At 35.6% G+C, this 22,788-nt stretch overlaps 1 protein-coding gene across 1 annotated transcript in view; it reads right to left on the reverse strand.

Annotated features, from left to right (window-relative positions):
- The window catches only part of LOC141338800 (uncharacterized), a 21,243-nt gene extending 50 nt beyond the window's left edge, over positions 1-21,193 (reverse strand). Inside the window, exons 1-7 of the mRNA XM_073844452.1 lie at positions 21,133-21,193; positions 20,720-20,797; positions 6,324-6,575; positions 5,902-6,216; positions 715-743; positions 209-277; positions 1-46 (exon numbers count right to left, since the gene is read on the reverse strand). The exon at positions 1-46 is cut by the window's left edge and continues 50 nt beyond it. Of these exons, the coding sequence (XP_073700553.1) occupies positions 1-46; positions 209-277; positions 715-743; positions 5,902-6,216; positions 6,324-6,575; positions 20,720-20,797; positions 21,133-21,193 (850 nt within the window). The remainder of the gene's footprint in view (positions 47-208; positions 278-714; positions 744-5,901; positions 6,217-6,323; positions 6,576-20,719; positions 20,798-21,132) is intronic.
- Positions 21,194-22,788: the final 1,595 nt, after the last annotated feature.

The following is a 22,788-nucleotide window of genomic DNA, read 5'->3' on the forward strand; positions in this document are numbered from 1 at the left end:
CTGCTCCTCTGATGGAAGCGTAAGTCACTTCATCATCACAGCGAACCTGAATCAACATCACAGTTACTGTTTTAACACACAATTATTACAGCATGTAGTTTGAGCTCAATTCAAGACACACATTTAGAAAAACTGCATTTAATAAAACTGCTTCTAATAAAACTGCATAAAATAAAATATAAGTCATGTTATGGAAGTGTTTGCCCACCTTGCTGTTTTTAGCTTGTTCTTTCTTGTTGACAGTAACTTCAGTGTAAGTCACATCATCTGTTTGCTCCTAAACATCAATCAAAATACAATAAATCAAGCTGTTAAAGGCCCATCCATCACTACTGTGTGAAGCAGAATAATTATTTTACTCAGGAGCTGCAAATGTTGAAGTAAAATATCTGTAAAACCTACAGGTTTGGTGAAAATCTATCATACAGACATGAGGTTAGCATGACAGATCCTATTGTAACATGACAGGAAAATTACCACAGAAACGGTCAAATATACACAGATTATCGAAGATGAATCATATTGTTTACTGGGAGCAGGATGAAAGGAAATATTGATTGTGTAATTGGTTCCATTATGTTAATTTCTATCTGTGAGCTTTAGAGCAGAAACAGTAGAAATACAGTAACTTGTCCTGATCTGATGTGACTAATAAGAGTGTTGTCTGTGGAGCTCATGGACACTATCAGCTCATGATCAACCTACAAAACTCACCACAGAGTCATCAGGCGCTCTCCTGACACCTGAAAAATAATGCCATGGGAATAGTTATGATCAAACACACAAACCAAACGATTTTTAAAAGAGTCTAGAAGAATTGTAGTGCTGCAGGATAGAAACACTATTTGTGTTAACTCACAAAATTTTTATTTTATCTGTTTATCTGTAGATATTTTTGGCTGTTGTGCCAGAATATGAGAAACTCTATAAACTCACTGGTTCTTTTTTTCCAAATCAGCCAAAGAATCAGAGCAAGAAGGAGAACAGCGGATGAAGCGCCGACAGCAATCGCAATCACTAAGACGATAAAAAAGGCACACATTCAGTAGAGAAATAAAACTACAAATAAGATGATAAATGACACATTTAAGAGCATAATTATCCTTATCCATCATGAAAAAAATGCACAGCATGAACACAGCATTAAGATTAAAATTTATTTTAATTGCTGTAGTCCAGAGTAATATCAGTGAAAGCTGTTCATAATAACATGGAACGACCTGTATGTTTAATAAATGCTCACTATATGATTTTGGAACATTTAAGCTCAAAACCTCAGTTATATTATTGGCATATACAATGAAAGAGTATATTTACATCAGTTTTTATGTTGACTCCCTATTTGTGTTGGGAAGTGAATGACTAAGGTTTACAAACTTAAAGGGATAGTTCACCCAAAAATGAAAATTTGATGTTTATCTGCTTACCCCCAGGGCATCCAAGATGTAGTTGACTTTGTTTCCTCAGAAAAACACAAACAAAGATTTTTTATGAAAACCGGTGCAGTCTGCCAGCCTTATCATGGACGTGGATGGGCACCAAACCTTTAAAAGTAAACAAAAACATGCACAGACAAATCCAAATTACACCCTGCAGCTCGTGCTGATAAATTGATGTCTTTAGACAGGAAACGATCGGTTTTTGCGAGAAACTGAACAGTATTTATATCATTTTTTACCTTTGATACACAGCCACGTCCATCTGTCCTGAGCACGAGTTTGGCATCAGTCACGTCACATGAGCACGCACTCTGTCATAGAATATAGTTATCTGTCGCATGAATACAACACTCATTGTTTACACAGAGCACAGAGATTGTGGGTATTGCGGCTATTCAAAATGGTAATTACTTGCGTGTATCCTGATCGTTTAAACAGATTTAAAGCTAAAAGATTACAAACTCATCCGGGACTTTTCACTGATTTCCCCTTACGGCGTTTGCGTATTCTACGCTAGAGCGCGTGCTCATGTGACGTGACTGATGCCAAACTCGTGCTCATGACAGATGGACGTGGCTGTGTATCAAAGGTAAAAAATGATATAAATACTGTTCAGTTTCTCACAAAAACTGATCGTTTCCTGTCTAAAGACATACATTTATCATCACAAGCCGCAGGCTGTAATTTGGATTTGTCTGTGCATGTTTTTGTTTACTTTTAAAGGTTTGGTGCCCATCCACGTCCATGATAAGGCTGGCAGACTGCACCGGTTTTCATTAAAAATCTTCGTTTGTGTTTTTCTGAGGAAACAAAGTCAACTACATCTTGGATGCCCTGGGGTTAAGCAGATAAACATCAAATTTTCATTTTTGGGTGAACTATCCCTTTAATAATTGTTTGATAAGCTAGACATTATTAGACTGTCTGGTCACAATTATGAATATGGGCTACAGATATAAACTTGTGTTTTATATGCACAATATAATACTATGACATGTCACAAGTGCACATTTGAGGGTCTTTTTTTCCTTTTAATGCAGGTTGGCAAACCCAGCTGACATAAAATAGGGATCAGGCTTAGAAAAGCCAATACCAATCGGTTAATCAAATGATCATCTCAGTTAATGCTAGTAATGCTTATTTTAAGAATTACATCAGACAGTAAAACACTTCAGTATGTTTATGCCCAAAATCTGACCGATCTGATGCAATGATTAAACCAGTTTGTGAGAGAAACTGCTCATGTGTGAGAGTGAGGATGAACCTTGTTCAGGAGCTGGTGCTGGAGTTTGTCTTGATGTCGTCTCAGAGTTTGAGCTGCTGACTGGAATCAGAGGTTTTATATTTTATATATTTGTTATTCAGATCATAATACTGTAGGACATTAACATCATATTTACATACTTGATCATTACATCACATGCAATTTGTGTTTCATAATCAGTTTTTACAGTGGCTGTTGTTGGGAAGAGGTTACAGGGTTGTAACAGGGCTGCATGTATTATATGCACCTAAGAGTGATAACAAACATTAATGAATGCTGGCATTGACTGACACACAGAGCATGTTTCTCTCAAACAGCACATGATCACAAACTCATGAACACTTTCGTGTCTTATTGCGCTTGAATGGTCAAATAGACACACAATTACATCAAAAAGCATGTTGTGTGGTGTATTCATGTAAACACAGTTGGTTGTGCTAAATTGACATACATATGGTCTTAAAAATAAAGCTGTCTAACAAAGCTGCTGAGGACTGTCAACAAACAAACATCAAAAGACATGCATCTCACATTTGATTCATACAGTGAAGTTTTTTAGTTTTTCCATTTGATTATTCAATTTCTGTCACATTTCTTTCTACACGCCAAATAAAGCTGGAAATCTTTTAAAAAAATAATTTTTAATTTTGTTCAAATGTATTGATAATTTGCTGCTTTGTTATCATTTTAATAACAATAAAAATCGGAGTGTCTATTTAATTTACACTAAGCGCAAATATCCCGCCTTGTTGGAAGAAGCTGTTCACACTGAAGAAACGACTTATTTGCAACTAGTAGTTTAATTAGCAGAAAATCCTGTTATTTAACATATCGCTAAGAAAATACTGCTATTTGCACATAGTGTAAATAGCCTCTATCACTGTTGCAACATGTTCTTGCTCCAACTCGTCATATATCAACGCTTGGTCAGGACTACTTGGCGTCACTTTTTTTTGGTGAATTCATAATACGCTATTATTGTTTTTCTAAGGCATTATAGTTAATGTATAGTGCATTATATAAAGAAAAAAAAATGTATATTGTATCATCTCATGAATAATCCAAACAACAATTATAATACTTGAGTATTTGAGGTTATAACGTTTAAAATTATGATTATTTGTAACAATGGATGGCATATTAAATCTTAATTTATAATGGACAATATCATATTACATTTATTTTTTTACATCATGTTACATTTTTACTTTGGTGGTCCCCCTAGTCTATTGACTAAAAGCAACTTTCCAACTACATGTCAACTAACACTCCTTAGAGTGGACTTTAAAAAAAAAAAAAAGCTATATTGAGATGCATATTGCTATTGTAAAATAATACTGTGAAATAATAATACTGTGAAATACTGGGTTAAAAACAACTATTGCTGGGTTATCTGGCAACACCATGCTGGGTAAATATTAGACAGAAGACATGCTGGGTTATTTTGACACAGCTGGATGGATAAAATTATAAGACAAATTAAATTTATTTGGGTGAATACAGCATAGATTACAATATTACATACATTTAAACTCGTTTAACAAGCATTTTAGAAAATATAAAATGTTATTTTTAATTCTGAAATTTAAGCGTATTCAACCGTTCTCTGTTATTACTTTTCACCAAAATCTGATTTGGTGATGGACTGCTGTTCGCCAGGGGAACTGTGAACCTCAGGCTACCACCTTGCATTGCACTTGCAGCTGAAAGATGCCATGACTGACTTGATAAACAAACAGTACTGAGATCAGATAACATATAAATTAACATCAAACAAAATTCAATTTAGTATTATAATGAATAAAGTCAATTCATATTATGCAAAGCTAAAAGTTACTGATGTATTCAACAAACTGACATTTTGGTCTTGTATGTTGCGTAGCATTCGGTAATATAATTTACAGCACTGTAAAGACTAAACATGACATAAAATGTATACAAACCTTTATTTCGCTATAGAAATGCACCAATTAGGTGGAGCTGAGAACCGCTCTCTCCTGTAAAGGATGCAAAAAGCCTGCGCTCTGACCGTAACTCAACAGCTGTGTTGAAGTAAGTCTGGGCTGGGCTGATTTATCTTGGGGTGTATAGTTTTAGTGGTCAGTGAGATTGACCCATACACTAACCCAATGACTGGGTAACACAAAAACTACCCAACACTGAAAAAACAACCCAGTACATGAGCCAACAAATAACCCAGTGTTTTCTTCCATTGTGGTGAAGAGTGGAGCTTGATCTTAGGTGTGTGTGAATGTTGTCTATGATTGTCTGATGGGGCGAGGGGCCGACAGACGCACACAGACTGAATGCTCTTTATACAGACTGACAAATATTGGCTAACAGATCATATGCAGTGAACAAATAAAACACTGTTTATCATTGCATTAACATCAGCACTTCCATGTTCACTGCATTAAACCACAAACACCAGAGTCATCATCTATAACCAAACCAGCAGCTCCACCCTTCAGCTCAATGGAAACCACAAAACTACAACAGAACACTAACTCCTCAAAAGAAGAAACAACATTTGAACATTGAACACAAACAGGTCTTCACCTTTACTCATATGCAACACTTCATTTAATCTATTTATTTTATTGAAACAATTTAACTGAAGTGATTGCAAGTATTTGTTAACATGGACAAGAGAGGATCCAGTAAAACTGACAGCAGTGAAAATATTATTTTTTTTTGTACTGTACCTCGTGTAGAAGTTACTGCGGTTGTTGTAGTTGATTTTGTGATGTGGACTGGAATCACTGCTGTTGTTGAATCAGCTCGAGCTGTAAAGGATAAATGTTAGTTCAGATGAATCACTGTAAAATATGATAATCATATATTTAGTTAACAAATAAGATAACTCTTATGCACTGCAAAACACTGAAGTGAGAAAAACAGTTTACTTTACCTTTAGTTTTGTAGTTGTTTGTAGTTTTGTGATCCTGAGGGTTTGTGATACGAACTGGAATCACTGTCGTTGTTGTATCTTGAGCTGTAAAGGATCAATGTTAATTTGGATCCATCATACTGTAGAATATGACAATTCTGTTTTAACTTTGATGACCACATTATATAAAATATTATAGTTTTGCTGTCAAGCTGACTTTTTTCATTATTTACAGCAGTCCTTTTAATAGTCCTTAGTGTAACTGACATTATGAGAACTTAAAATTATTAAAGCAATTATTTTCTTACCTGGTTTCCTGACAGTAAATGTGGCTGAGGCCTTGAGTTGATTTCTTTGAGTAACTTCACATCTCCACTCTCTGTTGTCATCTTCATTCAGGAGTGTTGTATTCAGAGTGATGATACAGTGTCCTGGAGCTGATATCTGATATCTGGAGTCTGATATCGTCAGTTTAACACCAGCCTGATTCACCCAGAACACCTCAATTCCCTTAGATTGGATCCAATCATCACAAGAGACTCCAGTATATAATGAATACAACTGACAGGAGAGAGACACAGAGCTGCCTGGACTGATCTCAGTCTGTGAGGATGATGAAGAGACTGAAACACAAAATAACACACAAATCACACACTTTTCAATCAGCATGGAGTTTAAATGAAGATTGTTTTTTCTACATTTTAAATTGTTTTTTTAATAGTAAAATTACAGTCAAGAACATGCAGATAAACGCGTGCGTCGGTTCTCAGTTTTGGTCCATCCTTTATCCATTGTTGGCAGCTGTAAGATCCATAATCTTCTTTTGTGATGTTCTTGATGTTCAGAGAGCAGTTAGACCCCAGACTCAGTCTCTCATGTCTCTCTGTGTCTTTCTTCTTTATCCCTGAATTAATCAGTTCAACTGCTGAATGTCTGTTATTATAGTTCCATGTAGTTGAGTTGCAGTCAGGAAGAGCATTATTACAGGGCAGACGGACATTTTCACCAGAACTGATGAACACACGAGACTCATCCTCTCCACTGATACCTGAAACACAAGGATATTTGGGTGAACATTGCATTATATATTAATAAAGGAAAACAAAACAAAACAAAAATATCAGCATAAAAAATCACAAGATTAAAAACAGAATAAAATTTATTTTTTATTTGTCATAAAGCTGTTGAATTAACAAACACACTCTTAATATGAAAATAATACATAGATGTTTGAGTATTGGACTGTCTAAGTTTGTTCAGGAATAAACCAAATAAAATAACAAAAATAAACTGATCATCTCTTAATTAACTCTTTCTCAGCCTAATCCCACTGAATGTAGAGAAAGTACAGCTGTGTTTACCTGTGAGAAGTGAAGAGAGAAAGATCAGTCCCAGCAGACACAGATGACACTTATCAGCCATTTTCTCTTTCTGTCAGTCTTCCTCTTCATTATATGCTCACAACTCTGTCTTTAAATACTAGCAGCTCTTCCTGTGTTTAACTTCCTCTGATCTGATTGGCTGAGTGTTTATTTCTGACACGAGCTGCATTTGACTGACACTATATCACTGCATGATGGACAAGTGTTGAATCAGCTTCATTTATGACTGATCTTCACTGTTTCTGCTGATATTTGCTCTAAATCTCACCTCAACCATGAGACTCATGATTGCTGTTTTCAAAGATGCACTGACACAAAGAAGAAATTTAAATCACAATGAGTGAACATATAATTTATATTTCTGCAAATAATTATAACAATTATGGGATCATCACTTAGTCAAACAAACTTTTCTTTATGAAGTTTTACAGTTAACTTTTGCATTTATTTTAGAGTCGAGGCTTCTTATAATGATGAAATGGTTGATTGTCATTCTACACTTTTGTAACTAAAATAGTGTATTAATTCTAGCAGTTGTAGTGTTTCAGATCTGTGATCTCACTGTTGAGTTTAACCGCAGTAGAGCTGAGATCATCTCTGAACCCATATTAGACTGATAATGTGAAATGACACTTCCTCTTTTCTCTTTAAAGGGGGCTGCTAACAATGGCATTACTTTAGCCTCTTTAAAAAAAAAAAATAGTTTAAATGTGAATGTTTGTCAGCCAGACATCAGTGGGCAGTGATTGACTGAACAAATAGACAAAAAATTGGTTCTATCCTTTTCTAGATTAGAGACAGCTACAGAACATAGAAGCAAATGGATCACTGCAATTCACAGAAACTGGAATCCAGGCAGCCAAACAAAGATTTGAAGTTGCTGTTTTGTCATGAATATTGAGTTAAAATCACACCCTCAGTCAAACCCAACATCTAATATGATCAGTCTTGAGTTCTACGAATGAGTTCTCCTTACAAATCGTCACCTTAGAATTATAAGGTTCTATCTGACATTTTTTGTCAAAATCGAGTTATTCTCATATTAAACTTATTTACATTATTTAATGTTTCTATGTACATTTGGGGCCTTTTTTTGGGAAACAAAAATGGTTCTATCTACAGAAGTCTATGGAACGGAAAAACTTGGAAGCTCAATATCTCAGAAGTGCTCAGAATGCAGATAGAACCTTATAATTCTGGATTCAAAAATGTTTTCAAACTGGGTTTTATATTTATATAGTGCAAATATCCTTGAAAGCTACATGCAAATATCCATAATATCATTGAACGATTATATATTTGCATCATATGGAAGATACACCAAAAAAACTATACCTACATACAAGAGTGTTTAAATGACAAAAACAAATGAAATACATGATCTGAATAATATTTTACTCCACTTCATGTCGTGGCCACATCACCACCTTGGCTGTGCATTATTTTATAATAATACAACGTTTCATCATCAGCTATTCTTTAAGCAGTATTTCAGAGCTGTGATCTCACTGTTGAGGTTTGGAAAAGTGTGAGAACTCAGTTTGACTGCAGTAGAGCAGAGATCATCTCTGAGCCCAGATTAGACTGACGGGTGTGAAATGACATTTCCTCTTCTCTTACTCTCAGTGAGCTGCTGTGTGTCATTAAACTCTCTTCAGTTAACAAAGACATAAGTTCAACCTTTAAACCTGGATTAAAATTCAGTGTTTAAAATCAAGTAAAAAGTGACATGATGTGTAGACAAGTATGGTTTCACATACTCAGAATTTGTGCTCTGCATGTATCCCATACAAGTGTAAACACACACACACACACACACACACACACACACACACACACACACACACACGTTGGGTTTACATGTTTTATGGGGACATTCCATAGGCGTAATGGTTTTTATACTGTACAAACCGTACTTTCTATCGCCCTACACCTAAACCTAGCCCTCACAGGAGATTGTGCACACTTTTACTTCATCAAAAAAACTCATTGTGCATGATTTATAAGCCTGTTTCCTCATGGGGACCTGAGAAATGTCCCCACAAGGTCAAAATCTACTGGTATTCCTATCCTTGTGGTGACGTGATGAATACCAGGTGCACACACACACACACACACACACACACACACACACACACACACACACACACACACACACACACACACACACACACACACACACACACACACACCAGTTGTGGTTTCCGTGTCTTGCTCAAGGGTTTCACGTCAGTCATGGTATTGAGGGTGGAAGAATGCACCACCTACAATTCCTGCCACTACAGAGACTCAAACCCACAAACTTTGGGTTACAAGTCCAGCTCTCTAACCGTTAGGCCACTCTCTCAATTCCAGTTCTCACAACCCACTGCACTGCATATTTCATATGTATCTTTTATCACGTACGATGTTTGTTCTATTCAAGCATAAGTGCCATAAGTAGACATCACAGGATTTTCCGCCATGATTCCAGTTTGAAGTGAGCGCATATGTTCCATGTAAAGGGGTCCTATTATGCTCTTTTACAAAGTCTTTATTTTGTTTTGGGGGTGCACTATAACATGCTCTCATGCTTGGTGGTTAAAAAACACATAAAATGTCACATAATTTACATTATTATAATTAACGGCTTTCTCCCCAGGCAAGCACAAATGGTTCGATTAGTTCTGGGTTCCATCTTCTGAAAAAACAAATATATTGTGATTGGTTAGCAGTCCCACTGCAGTGCAATTGGCGAACAGCTTCAGTACTGCCACACCCCTTCCCAAAGCAGCAAGCTAGATTACAGTGATTCTTACGTTTTAAATATGGATATATTTCTTACAAAAACACATCGGATCGCTAAAGGAGGCTTTTACTGACCTTTTGATTATATGTAAAATTGTATTTATTTGAAATTTTAAAATGCTACTTTTTTATATTATCTGTTAGCCTACCCTCCATGGGTCTGAGAGTAACGCAGTTTCAATTCTCTGTATGTTCTGTACATGTGCCAGAATTGACAATTAAGCACACATTGACTTTGATGAACAAACAATGAACAACAGTTTTTTATTAATATATGTTTTGTTTCATGCTCATCTTATTGTTGTTGTGTTGTGTTTGTATACAGCAGGCATGTGCTGCGTCCCAATTCGCTTACTTATACTACGCCCTAAAAGTATGTACTCTTTTTGTGAATAGTAGGCGAGCTTTAGGACATACTACTTCGTCATAACTGCTTCTTTAACGGACGCTCTGTTGCTTGGTCCTGTCACTGTTTAAACTGCCCTGTCAATCATCACAGTTAACATCATCTACATTTCATTTAATTTAATTTCCTGAGAGCCACGTTCTTTCAGGAGTCTTTCATGCCGAGAACTCTGCTCGTGTTTGCATAATTATGCATTTAAACGTTAATGACCAAACCTATAATTAAAAAAGTTCATAATGTTGCTGCACATGAAATATAACGAGGATAACATTCAAAATATATATTTTTTATCAGGTTACACACTGATTATTTATCACTCAAACCCCTTTCTCTACCTGTCCGTTGTTCGCACATATCCTCCATTTTTGTAGTTTCTTAACACTTTTTATGCGTGTTTGTAGTTCTAATCGAATCCTCGTTCACCGCGCGATGTGTTGTGGGCAATATTAGCCGTTAGAGTATGCGTTGATCCGCACTTCAGATTCTGAAGTGAAGTAGTAGACCATCCGGGAATCTTCGGAATACTTTTTTGAACATACTACGATTTGGGACATACTAATTCTATTTTCGAATACTATTTAGGACGGATAGTATGCGAATTGGGACGCAGCAATGGTTTATGCTTCAAGTCTTCTTCTCTGTTTTCAGTGCATCTCTGTGGCAGAGATACTGCGCCACATACTGGTCTGGCATGTATACTACATCATTTTGATTTGAATTCAGTGGTTTCTTGTGTATGCAGAGAATTCTAGAGACAATGTCGTGTTTACAGTATTTTTAACAAAAAACAAAACAAAAAAACGGCAAAGGGGAAAAAAGATTGGATAAGGAAAGCTCTGGTGTTGTGTGGATGGGTCTTTAGTTCTGTGTGTGTTTGTAGTTGAGAGATCCTGAGAGTTTGTGATGTGGACTGAGATCACTGCTTTAGTTAAATCAGCTGTAAAGATGAAATCTGTTCATTCAGATTAATCATACGGTAGAATATGACAATTATTAGCAAATTTAACAGAGAATCTTCCATAAATGTTTCATAAGATTGTTTTCTCACCTGAGCTCTTAAAACTATATTAAAAACACATCTCTTCAGCCAGTCATTAAAATATTTTATCTTATAACCTACTTCAGTTATATCTGATCAAAGGCACATTATCACCTTTTGCCTAAACTGAACAGCACCATTTTATTTATTTATTAATTTTGCTATTCTGTTTCTGCCATTAGATGTAATTAGGAATTACAGAAGCTTCAGTCTGAAATGGAGATCTGACCCCACCTGCTGGACACTTGGCAAACATCAATATAATCATCATGACTTTTTGTATTGACTCATTACCCTGATGATGGTGACAGACATGGTATAGTACATTTCTTGTAAAAGAGTACCATAAAGGACAGCAGGACTGTGTGTACTGTGCATTTGTTTCAGTATTAGTCATTTATAATGACAAACAGATGAACCAAAATCATTATGAGCCAGCTTAAGTGTTCGCACTATAAGACAAACTCAGACTAACCCAATTTTAGCCAAGTTTAGTACTCAAAGCAGCTGAGAGATTCTGGACAGATCTTGTAAATAAACACTTGGGTTCAAACTTGTTGAGTTTATATACCGCTTAAAACTCTCAAAAACAACCACAGCACATTTCAACAACCCAGAGAGAATCTTCACCTCGAGGAATGGCAAAAATGATCTTTTCACCAAAGCAATTTATAGTCTCTAAAACTAATGTGCCCCCCTCCTTACACTCACAGTTTTCAGACACGTCCTCTCTAAAGATAAGCACACACACATTTTAACTTCCTAGACTAGCAGGGGCCTCTCAGTGCCATAACGACGTTGACACCGGAAGTGTCCATGCTGCTATAGCATCATTCTTTTAACAGCCAGCCGAACTAGCTCTCTTTAACTCATCATTTCTATTATCACACACTTAAAACATATAGTAAATGCAGGTAAAACAGAATCATTCCACCTTAAAAGTTCCATTCTTACAAAATGCATCTCCTTTTGGGAAGTACAATTAAATCTTCACCTTTCTTAACACATGACAAACTGCACGCACACTTTTTATCCTTACATCTCATGTCACCTCCTAAGAGGAACTTATATCTCCTCTCTTTGATAACATCTTAGTCTAATTTTATCTCAGGCAAAAGAAGAAGTTTGCAATCTCAATGTTTCCAAATCAGCTACTAAAGAGTTTAGCTCAGAGCAAAAATTATTTAATGCAATCAATTCCTTCAGCAGCCTCATCATCTTCTTTGCCATTTCTTCTTGTTTTCTAATTAACCTTATTATTTCCCTTAACTTAAAGAGTGTTGTTTGATGTTCCATTATTTCTCTCCTAAAGTCCATCTTCGGCAGGCACGTGCACACATAGACATCAAAGGGGGCTTAAGCACCTGCCCTTTTTTCTGGTGTGCTTTTTTTTTTTTTTTTTTTTTTTTGAAAAATAATACATATTCCTGTTTGAGCACAGCTTCATATATTTATTGAAGAATAGTATATCTAAATATCATGTCAGGAGTTTTGAAGCGCCTTTTTTCACCTTTCACGTGACGACCCCACCCGGAAGTTCAGGTCGATCCTAATCCGATCATGTTTATAATATATATCTATGTTTATAGCGCCAAGGGTGTGGCTGCTGGTAAGTGGTGTTTTCACCAGATTTAACGTTACTTATTTTTATAAGAATGATGTGAAGAAAAGAGATTATGCACGAGTATTTATACTTTTTTATAGTTTGTGCATGTGTAGTCTGTTCTGAAATAGCTGCCGATAATGTCATCATGTAAAAAAAAATCGTAAATAATTTAAAGGAGAGGGCTCCTGCAGGTCCTTAAAAAACTCCTCAATTTAGTTGTATCAAATTTAAGGCCATAAAAAGTTTTATATATGTTAAATAGTATAAGAAAAGACTTAATCATAATTTAGTTGGTCTTACATTTGGAGACGGAAAGACGAGAATCGCAATAGGGCTGGATTAAACTTCAGAAGCAAGGCAATGATGTCATTGATTAAATATGCACGCTGCACTTTTCAAAGTCAAAACGCGGCACTGATGTCTTGATATGAATGTATCTGAAGGAGACCGACTGTCCTCAGAAACGTGTCGTTGGCATTTTCATTACACATATGATAAAACAGCGTTATAATACTGCTGCTTTGTGTTCAGCCGTTCCCATGCAAACCGTAGTATTTCAGCGCTCCTAAAGCGCCCCCTTGTGACAGAGAATTAATTTATTTCCACATTTTTCAGCTCTTTATGGTCAAATTATTGCAATTATCGACCTAGTTTTTATGCAGCAAACACATAGAGTTGTAAATGTGAAAGATGTTAATGTGCCTTCTAAAAATCTAAACAATTAAGACAGTAATATTTATGTTTTAAATAAAATATAATAAATAATAAGCTCGATGTATCCTTTTAACGGTATAAAGGTGTATAAGATATTTTGTTTTTGTGTGAACCTGTATCTGAATTATAAATCATGCCATTTTATGCCTTAATATCCTACCGTCTACAATCTTTCAATACAATACATCAGGGGCAACATATATTTTCAATAGTGACCACACAGGTTTTAATATAACAGCTGTTCTTTATTATTGTGTTTAACAGAGAGAAGAAAATCTTTAGGTTTGACAATTTAATACACAACAATTTCTAATCAAAATGAATAGGTCCAAAGAAAATGTTTAATCTTTTAAACATTAAAATGGTCTTTTATGTTCCATTTCTTTCTCATTGGCTGCTAGAAGCCTCTGTGATCATACGTGTATCAGCAAGGAATGTGTCACAATATACAGTACAGTATTGCTGTACTGATGTTTTGAGCACAGCCCTATTTAGAGAGCCCCTTTTATAGTGATAAAAATAGTACTAATTCTACTGTTTGAGTCCTGAACTAAACATAAATGCAATTAAAACTTTGAATAATGCATTATTTGTCTTATTAATGACATTTTAGTAACTGGATGCCTACAATGAGGTGATGGATCCGAGGGGCTCTTAAATGCCTTGTTCAAGGTGCCCTTTTTATACTTTAAGCACCTGCCCCTTTTTGTTTTTTTATTTGTTTGTCATGGTCCTTCTGAAGTCCTTGGATAAGCAGATCGTCGAAATCAATTTTCAATGTACCCGAATCATTAGAGTTGACTATAGGGAGATTTGTTCAGGGGATATCTCATATTTAAGTTTTAAAACTTTTATATCTAACTCGTAGGGCTCCATTGGGATTTTCCATTACAAACTTTAAGTGGAATGCTCACACACATTGTTGAAAATGCTCACTGTTGTAGATTTATTTTACAGTGAATGGTCTTCATTTCAGAGTAGTCAAGAATCTAAACACACAGTCAATAAATCCTTCACTAATACAAACTTGTATAGCGCAATACAACAGTCGTATAATGGTCAAAAACTGTGTACACCTTCCTCCAGCAACACCTGTTACCTGAGAGGAGGTTTCTACCTATACTCTGTCAACAGTTACCAAAGAGTGACCGCTACTAGACACACACATAATTACAATTTAAAGTAAGGACATTAATGGCTTTTAGGGTGTACTCACACTAGGCACGGTTGCCATGAACCGGGCCCGAGTACGATTGTCCCCCCTCTCCACTCCCCCTCTGGTCTGCACTCACATAGGTTTCGTGCCGGAGCTTTCAGGATATACATGAAGAGCAGCGCTCTCGCTGAACGCAATTTAGTCCATTGCTCTTTTTACTTTGCGGATAGTAATTTTGCGTTGTTTGTTTCTCGGTGGTCCACAGCCTATTGTTAAACAGGTCTATTACCTTTGTGTTCGGAGCACTCACACTAGTCTAACGAACCACGCTTTGGTGGTCAAACGCACTCGGGCACGGTTCAAACTGCCTAGTGTGAGTACACCCTTACAGTGTCAAATGACAATACATGTGACCATGCATGCTGTAATGATGGAGACTGACAGCGGGGATGAGGATCCAAACGCAGCTTTATTAAACAGTAGTCAAACAGGCGTGGGTCAAACAACAGCAAAATCAACAACGTAAACGGATCAGAATCAAAACCGTGATCAGATGGGAGCTCAGGGCAGACAGCAGGCAGAACAAACAATAAATCCAGGAAACATAGCACAAGGTCAGAAGGCAGGTGGCAGACAATCGAAAACAGGATCAGACAGACAACGGGAAAAACAAACAAGGGAATAAACGCTTGGTTATTGCTAGTGAACACTGAACAAGACTTCGCAAGGTGCTGTGTTTGTGGCTGGCTTATATGCAGTCCTGGTAATGAGGTGCAGGTGTGTGTGGTTAATGAGTGCAGAGGATTATGGGAGATGTAGTCCATGGAGGTGTGTAGTGTGAGAGTTCATGGAGGACAGGGCGCCCTCATGTGGAGCTAGAAGGGAGAAACAGAGGCTCAATTCGTGACACATGCAATGAAAATATTCAGCTGTACGAAGAAATACTTTTCTTTTTGTTTGTTTTTCTTGTTAGGTATTAGCCCAATATCATATATTAATATCTTATCTTGTACTTTAACCCTTTATCGGGCGAAGCACCATATTTGATCACTTAAAGGTGCACTGTGTAATATTTAAGATGATCTCTAGACAGAGGTGCAATATAATATACATAACTATGTTTTCAGTGGTGCATAAAGAGCTTACATAATAAACCATTATGTTTTTATTAACTTAGAATTATCAGTTTATATCTGCATACACCGCGGGTGCCCTCACATGGAAGTCGCCATTATGTTTATGCATTGGCCCTAAATGGACAAACTGCTTTACAGATCGCGTTTCATCACTGTTGTTCTTGCAAAAAAACACTGACACAATAATGAACAAGTAACATTCATATTCACAATAACATTGTTTTATTGAATGATTGAGTAAATATAATTTCTTAAATTACGTTTTAAAAGAAATCTCATTATTCGTTGCTGTCAAAAACGATGAGATTTTAACCCTGTAGTCCTGTAAAGGGAGGGTTGAGCGGTGGACTGTTGCAATTCACAACCTCGCCGCTAGATTCCACAAAAATCTACACACTTCGCCTTTAATCGAACATTTTCAATGGCGTCTGCGTGCTTTGTATGAGATCGTGTAAGCACATGGATTCGTCCCAGCCAATCAACAGATGTTAGTCTACATCTCAGACAGCAATACCATGGCTGCGTCCGAATTCACATGCTTCCCTACTATTTCACTTGTCACTTGCAAAAAACAGTATGCGAGGTATGTCCGAATTCTTAGTATTCGAAATACAGTAGGCGAGAAGTACCCAGATGACCTACTGCTTCCGCCCGAATTCTGTAGTATGCATACCATAGACACTTTTCTATCCCATGAGGCTCCTGGAGACGAGTCGTCTTTATTCGAATTCGAAAAAAAGCGAAAAAAGTGGAGACGCATGACACGTGACAACATCAACCAGGCAGATGTAGTACGTCCGAATTCCATTCATAGTACACATACTCATACTATATAGAATTTACTTTTTTAATGGTCGGGAAGTATGTTCAAATTTAAATGTAGTACCTTCTGAAGCAGTATGCGATTTCAGACGCAGCTCATGGCATCTGACCAATCGGAAGTTGCCCGGGGCGTTTCAAACTTCGGGATGTGAAAATTCTGATTTATGCTCTACCTACTCCCCAAAAAAACGGAAAAGCATCGAAATGCACATTGGTAAGTCAATGAAACTCACAAATTATATAGTTGAATAGTTGTGTTATATGGTGCTATAGACATTGTTTGCCTAGGATTTCTAGAAATTAGTGAACGATGTGGTATAAAAATGGTCTGATCATATTGGATCATATACGTCCGGTTCAGGTAACACAACAGAGTGTCCATATTTAGACATACGCCCGGTTCAGGTAAAAGTAAAGCAAGTGATAGTTTGGCTGTTTTTATGCCTGTTTTTTTTTTTTTTTTTTGTCCAGCACAGGCTTGTATAACATGATACAGTAATCCAGTGTCAAACTTAAACCATTTATGAAATGATCAAGAAATAAACAGTGAAAAATCTGTAATTTTGGTCAGTTTTAGTATAGATTGGTGTTTAGTATTTCTGCTGAAATAAGTGGTTCCACCAGTACTTTGTGCTATTTTTTCACTTCTTATTATAATATTCACATAAATTGTAAATTTATATGTTTTCAGTAGATCTGCACTTTTCTTTCACAAACAAATCAACATGGGCTTGATACTGACTCAGAAACCTTTTATTTTCTTTAGCAGCTGTCTACTCAACAATTCTATGGATAGAGGTCAGTTTTTGTTGTACCAGCTGACCCCATTGAGGGTTCTGTCGAGGAAGACAGCAAGATTTTTAATTTCCTAAATAAATATTCTGTTAAGTTTTGTGTGTTTATATATATACAATTCTTTTTTATGTGCAAATTGTTCCTAAATAAATATTCTATGAATATTATATTTAAAATGCATACACATTTTTTTGTGTATTCATTTAATGTAATAATTAGATGAATTACAGTTGGAAAATGAACACATATATAGAGCAAATATCATTGAAAGCTGTATGCAAATATCCAAAATATCCATTGAGATGAAGATAAATCTTGTTATTATTAGGGAATATTTTATTCTAATACTAAATTCATCACTGTTTCCTCTTGATGCTGCGAACCCTTCCTCTCTGCAAAATAATTGAACACAAAATCATTTACTGAGCTCTCATGACTAAAGAGTTTGTTCCAGATCAATGTGAATCATCTCAAAAACTCACCAGCTCTTCTTGCACAGATGATCTGAAGAAGAATCACAGTAGGAGCAGCAAACACTGCAAACTCAACAATAATCACAATCACTGCAGGAAAGATGATTGGACAGATGATAAGCAAAATCCAGAACAAAAAAAACAGGCTAAATGTCTGAAACTGTGAATAAATCAAAGGTATAAAACAACAAACAATGTAAAGACGTGTCGTACCTCTGAATAACAATCCAGTCCAATCTGTGATCATGTCTGTTAGTTCAGTTCAAACATAAAGAACATATAAACAAAACATCATCATCATCTTGTCCAGTGCGATCTCTTTCTAACTGATAGATATTCATATGTACAGTGTGACATTTTGCAAGGTTGCATGAACACTGAAATGTAGAATATGTATATACTGAGAAAATTTAAAACCTACAAGCGTTTGAATTGCATAAATGTTTATCAATTCTTTGAGTTTTGAATGCTGAACTCTTGAATTAGCAGGGTGTGTTATTGTGGTCGGATCAATTGTGACAAAACAAGTGTAAAGCAGTGAAGTGAGAGACTGCTGATGTGAGAGAGTGATGATGAACCTTGTTCAGGAGCTGCTGCTGGAGTTTGTCTTGATGTCGTCTCAGAGTTTGAACTGCTGACTGGAATCTGAGGTTTTATATCGACTGGAGCTGCAGAAGATGAACATTCAGATCATAATACTGTAGGACATCAACATCATATATTTACACTTGATCATTACACAGTTAGTGTTTGATCATCAGTGTTTAAAGTGGCAGCTGTTGGGAAGTGAGGTGTTACTATATAATTGATGCCTTCTTTAAATGAGAGTGAAACCATAAACTTTCAGTTTGTCCTGAATTATTGACATTATTGATTATTATAATTGTGATAATTTGCGATTCTCTAATGTTCCTGAAAACCTAGCATCCTCAGGTGTGTTGGATTAGGGTTAGAGCTAAACCCTGCAGGAAAATGGATCTCGTGGGCCAGATTTGAAGATCCCTGATTTAAGGTATTGTTTTCGTTATAATGTACTGATTCAAATTGGTAATCAATAATTCATTATTATTTTACCAGTCTGCGTGCCTCCCCTGATGGAGCGGGCACAGGCACATCAGGCACAATCATTAAACATATTTCAAACGTCAGCGCAACGGCCGCATCAACGTGTCTTTACTTGGTGTTCTAAGGGAATATTTGCATTTATTGCATTGCATTTATATTTAGCTATTCGTGTGGTGGAGTGTTGTGATTTTGTTTTGTGGTTTGGTGATTGTCTAGCTGTTTTTTCTTGGGCGAATTTGTAATTGAATTTGTAAAATTGCATTATGAATTCTCTCTTCACTTTGGTTACTTGCGATTCCTTTTTTTTTTTTTTTTTTTTTTTTTTTTTTTTTTTTTTATGTTACCTCTGCTTGATTTATTTTCAAGAGCTGGGAGATTCAGATTGGGCTATGTTTTCATGCTTGAGTCTGGTTTTCAGTGGATTTCATTAATGTTTCTTGGATTTATTTATTTATTTATTTATTATTTTTTGCTATTTACTCCTATGCCACAGCTAGTTGTCCTGTCAGCTATATATTGTGAAATTGATATTGTCTCTGTTTAACTATTTATGGCTGGCTAATACTGTTGTATTAACATTAATAAGGACAATTTATACATTTTCATATCCATGTCTCATTGTCCCCTTTGTGTCCCTTTCCTGCCACTATTGTTATTTGTGAAATAGGATAGTGTATTTGAATCTGTAAGACTCTGGTAGGAGGTCAATTTTAGGATTTTTGAGCATTTAAATGCATTATATATGCAAAGTTTTGACGAATCAGGTGACAATTTTTTTTGTTGACACATAATTAAAACTATTATTATTACTATTTTGAAACAACCATCAAACGTGAAGAATGTATATTTTCCACTACAGATGAATCATACAGTATAATATTTTAACTTTGATGATCACATTATTATTATTATTATTTTATTTTATTTTATTTTTTTTTTGCAGTCAAGTTAAAATTTCTTTATTATTTTCAGCAGCACTTTTTGAATCTTCTCATACTAGTAGTCCTTAGTGACATTTTTAGGATGCAACATGATTGATGAGATGTTTTCTCACCTGAACTGTTGACAGTAAATGTGACTGAGGTCTTGACTTGATTTCTGTGAGTAACTTGACATCTCCACTCTCTGTTGTCATCTTCATTCAGGAGTGTTGTAGTCAGAGTGATGATACAGTGTCCTGGAGCTGATATCTGATATCTGGAGTCTGATATCGTCAGTTTAACACCAGCCTGATTCACCCAGAACACCTCAATTCCCTCAGAACGGATCCAATCATCACAAGAGACTCCAGTATATAATGAATACAACTGACAGGAGAGAGTCACAGAGCTGCCAGTCTGAGGATGATGAAGAGACTGAAACACAAAATAACACACAAATCACACACTTTTCAATCAGCATGAGAGTTTAAATATATATATATATATATATATATATATATATATATATATATATATATATATATATATGATTAAGAATTAAATTGACCACATAATTATAAAATTACCACAGAGAACATGCAGATAAACGTGCATCAGGTTCTTGTCGTTGTCCATTCACATATTGTTGGCAGGAGTATAATCCATAATCTTCTTTTGTGATGTTCTTGATGTTCAGAGAGCAGTCAGACCCCAGACTCAGTCTCTCATGTCTCTCTGTGTCTTTCTTCTTTATCCCTAAACTAATCAGTTCAACTGTTGCTGAATGTCTGTTATTATTGTTCCATATAGTTGATTTGCAGTCAGGAAGAGCATTATTACAGGGCAGACGGACATCTTCACCAGAACTGATGAACACATGAACATCATCCACTCCACTGGTACCTGAAACACAAGAACATTTGAGTGATCATTATGTTATATATTAATAAATGAAAACAAAAAACATACAAGCATCAAAATAAAATAAAAAAATCACGTAATTCAAAATAGAATAAACATTTTTTTTTCTTTTGAGAGAGCTGTTTAAATCACTAATATACTCTTTAAGCCAATTCAGCATCAGATGTTTAAGTGTGCAACTGTCTAAAATTTAGTGCATCAATATTAATCCAGTATGTACTTTATGCAACACAACAATAAACTTATCATGTTTAAATAAACTATTTTCCAGACTAAATAAACTCAATGTATTATTAAGAAAGTACAGCTGTGTTTACCTGTGAGAAGTGAAGAGAGAAAGATCAGTCCCAGCAGACACAGATGACACTTATCAGCCATTTTCTCTTTCTGTCAGTCTTCCTCTTCATTATATGCTCACAACTCTGTCTTTAAATACTAGCAGCTCTTCCTGTGTTTAACTTCCTCTGATCTGATTGGCTGAGTGATTATTTCTGACGCGAGCTGCATTTGACTGACACTATATCACTGCATGATGGACAAGTGTTGAATCAGCTTCATATTCTGACTGATCTTCACTGTTTCTGCTGATATTTGCTCTGAATTTCACTCATGATTGCTGTTTTCAAAGATGCACGACACAAAGAAGAAAATTACATCACAAAGAGTGAACGTATAAAGGTAATTTGTTTGTTGCATCTCATAATAATAGCAATTATGGAATAAGCATTTAGTCAAACAAACTGTCTTTATAAGTTTAACAGTGACCTTTTTCATCTATTTCAGTCAAGGCTTTCTTATAATGCTGAAATGGTTAACAGCTATTGCACACTTTTGTAACTAAAATAGTGGATTAATTCTAGCAGTTGTAGTGTTTCAGATTAGACTGAAGATATGAAATGACACTTCCTCTTCTTTCTTTAAGTGAGCTGCTGTGAGCCGTTAAACTCTCTCTTCATTATACTCTGTCATAAATTCAGCCTTTTTTCTTTTTTTATGAATTTTTAATTCATGAAAGTTTAACTCTGAAAGTAACACATGTGTAGTCTAGCATATAGTCCCATACTCCATTTAACCCTTCTCCCCCACCTCGAATCTGTGACCTCTGGGTTACAAGTCCACCTCTCTAACATTAGGCCCCTTAAAAAAAAAAAAAAAGAAAAAAAAAACATTCATTTGAATGCAAGTTCAATTCAATCTCTATTAAATGAAATTAATCTGCAGTATGTGAGAACATTAGGACAGAGCAGGGCACAGACCATCTTGGGGCTAGTTGTCACACAGTGAAAACATTTTCCACCCAGGCTAGAATGATGAAATTTAGTCTCTTCACTACAGTCATATCAACACTAAAAAAAAAAAAAAAACATTGTGCCAAAATTATTATTTTGTATATTTATTAATGTAGCAAATGCTACATTTAAGTGAAAATGTTATCTCCTTTTTTTTAACCAATGCAAATCTACTATTGTTTACTTTAATACTAAGACTGTTTTACTGTACAGCTGTGTCTATCTATTCAAACCTAGCAACTAGAATCATGTTAGTGACTTGCTAATCAGCCTACAAACATGTTAACAACAGGCTAGTAATGCTAAAATCATGCTAGTGGCATTCCAATCATGCTAGCAACACACTAGTAACATGCTAATCATTTTAAAAACATGCTAACAACAGGCTAATCATGCTAGAAACATGCTAGGAACTTGATAATAACTTGCTATTCATGCTAGGACTATGCTAATGATACGTACAACATGCCATCAACATGCTAATTATGTTAGAAACATGCTAGGAACTTGCTAATCATGCTTGTAACATGCCAATAACTTGCTAATCATTCTAGTAACATGCTAGGAACTTGCTTATCATGTCAACAACATTTTAATTTTGCTAGCTACATGCTAGTAACATGTCAATTAAGTTAGAAACATGCTAGCAATATGCTAGTAATATGTCAATCATACTAGTAAAAT

This window comes from Garra rufa, chromosome 1 (assembly GCF_049309525.1).
Source record: "Garra rufa chromosome 1, GarRuf1.0, whole genome shotgun sequence".
NCBI lineage: Eukaryota > Metazoa > Chordata > Actinopteri > Cypriniformes > Cyprinidae > Garra > Garra rufa.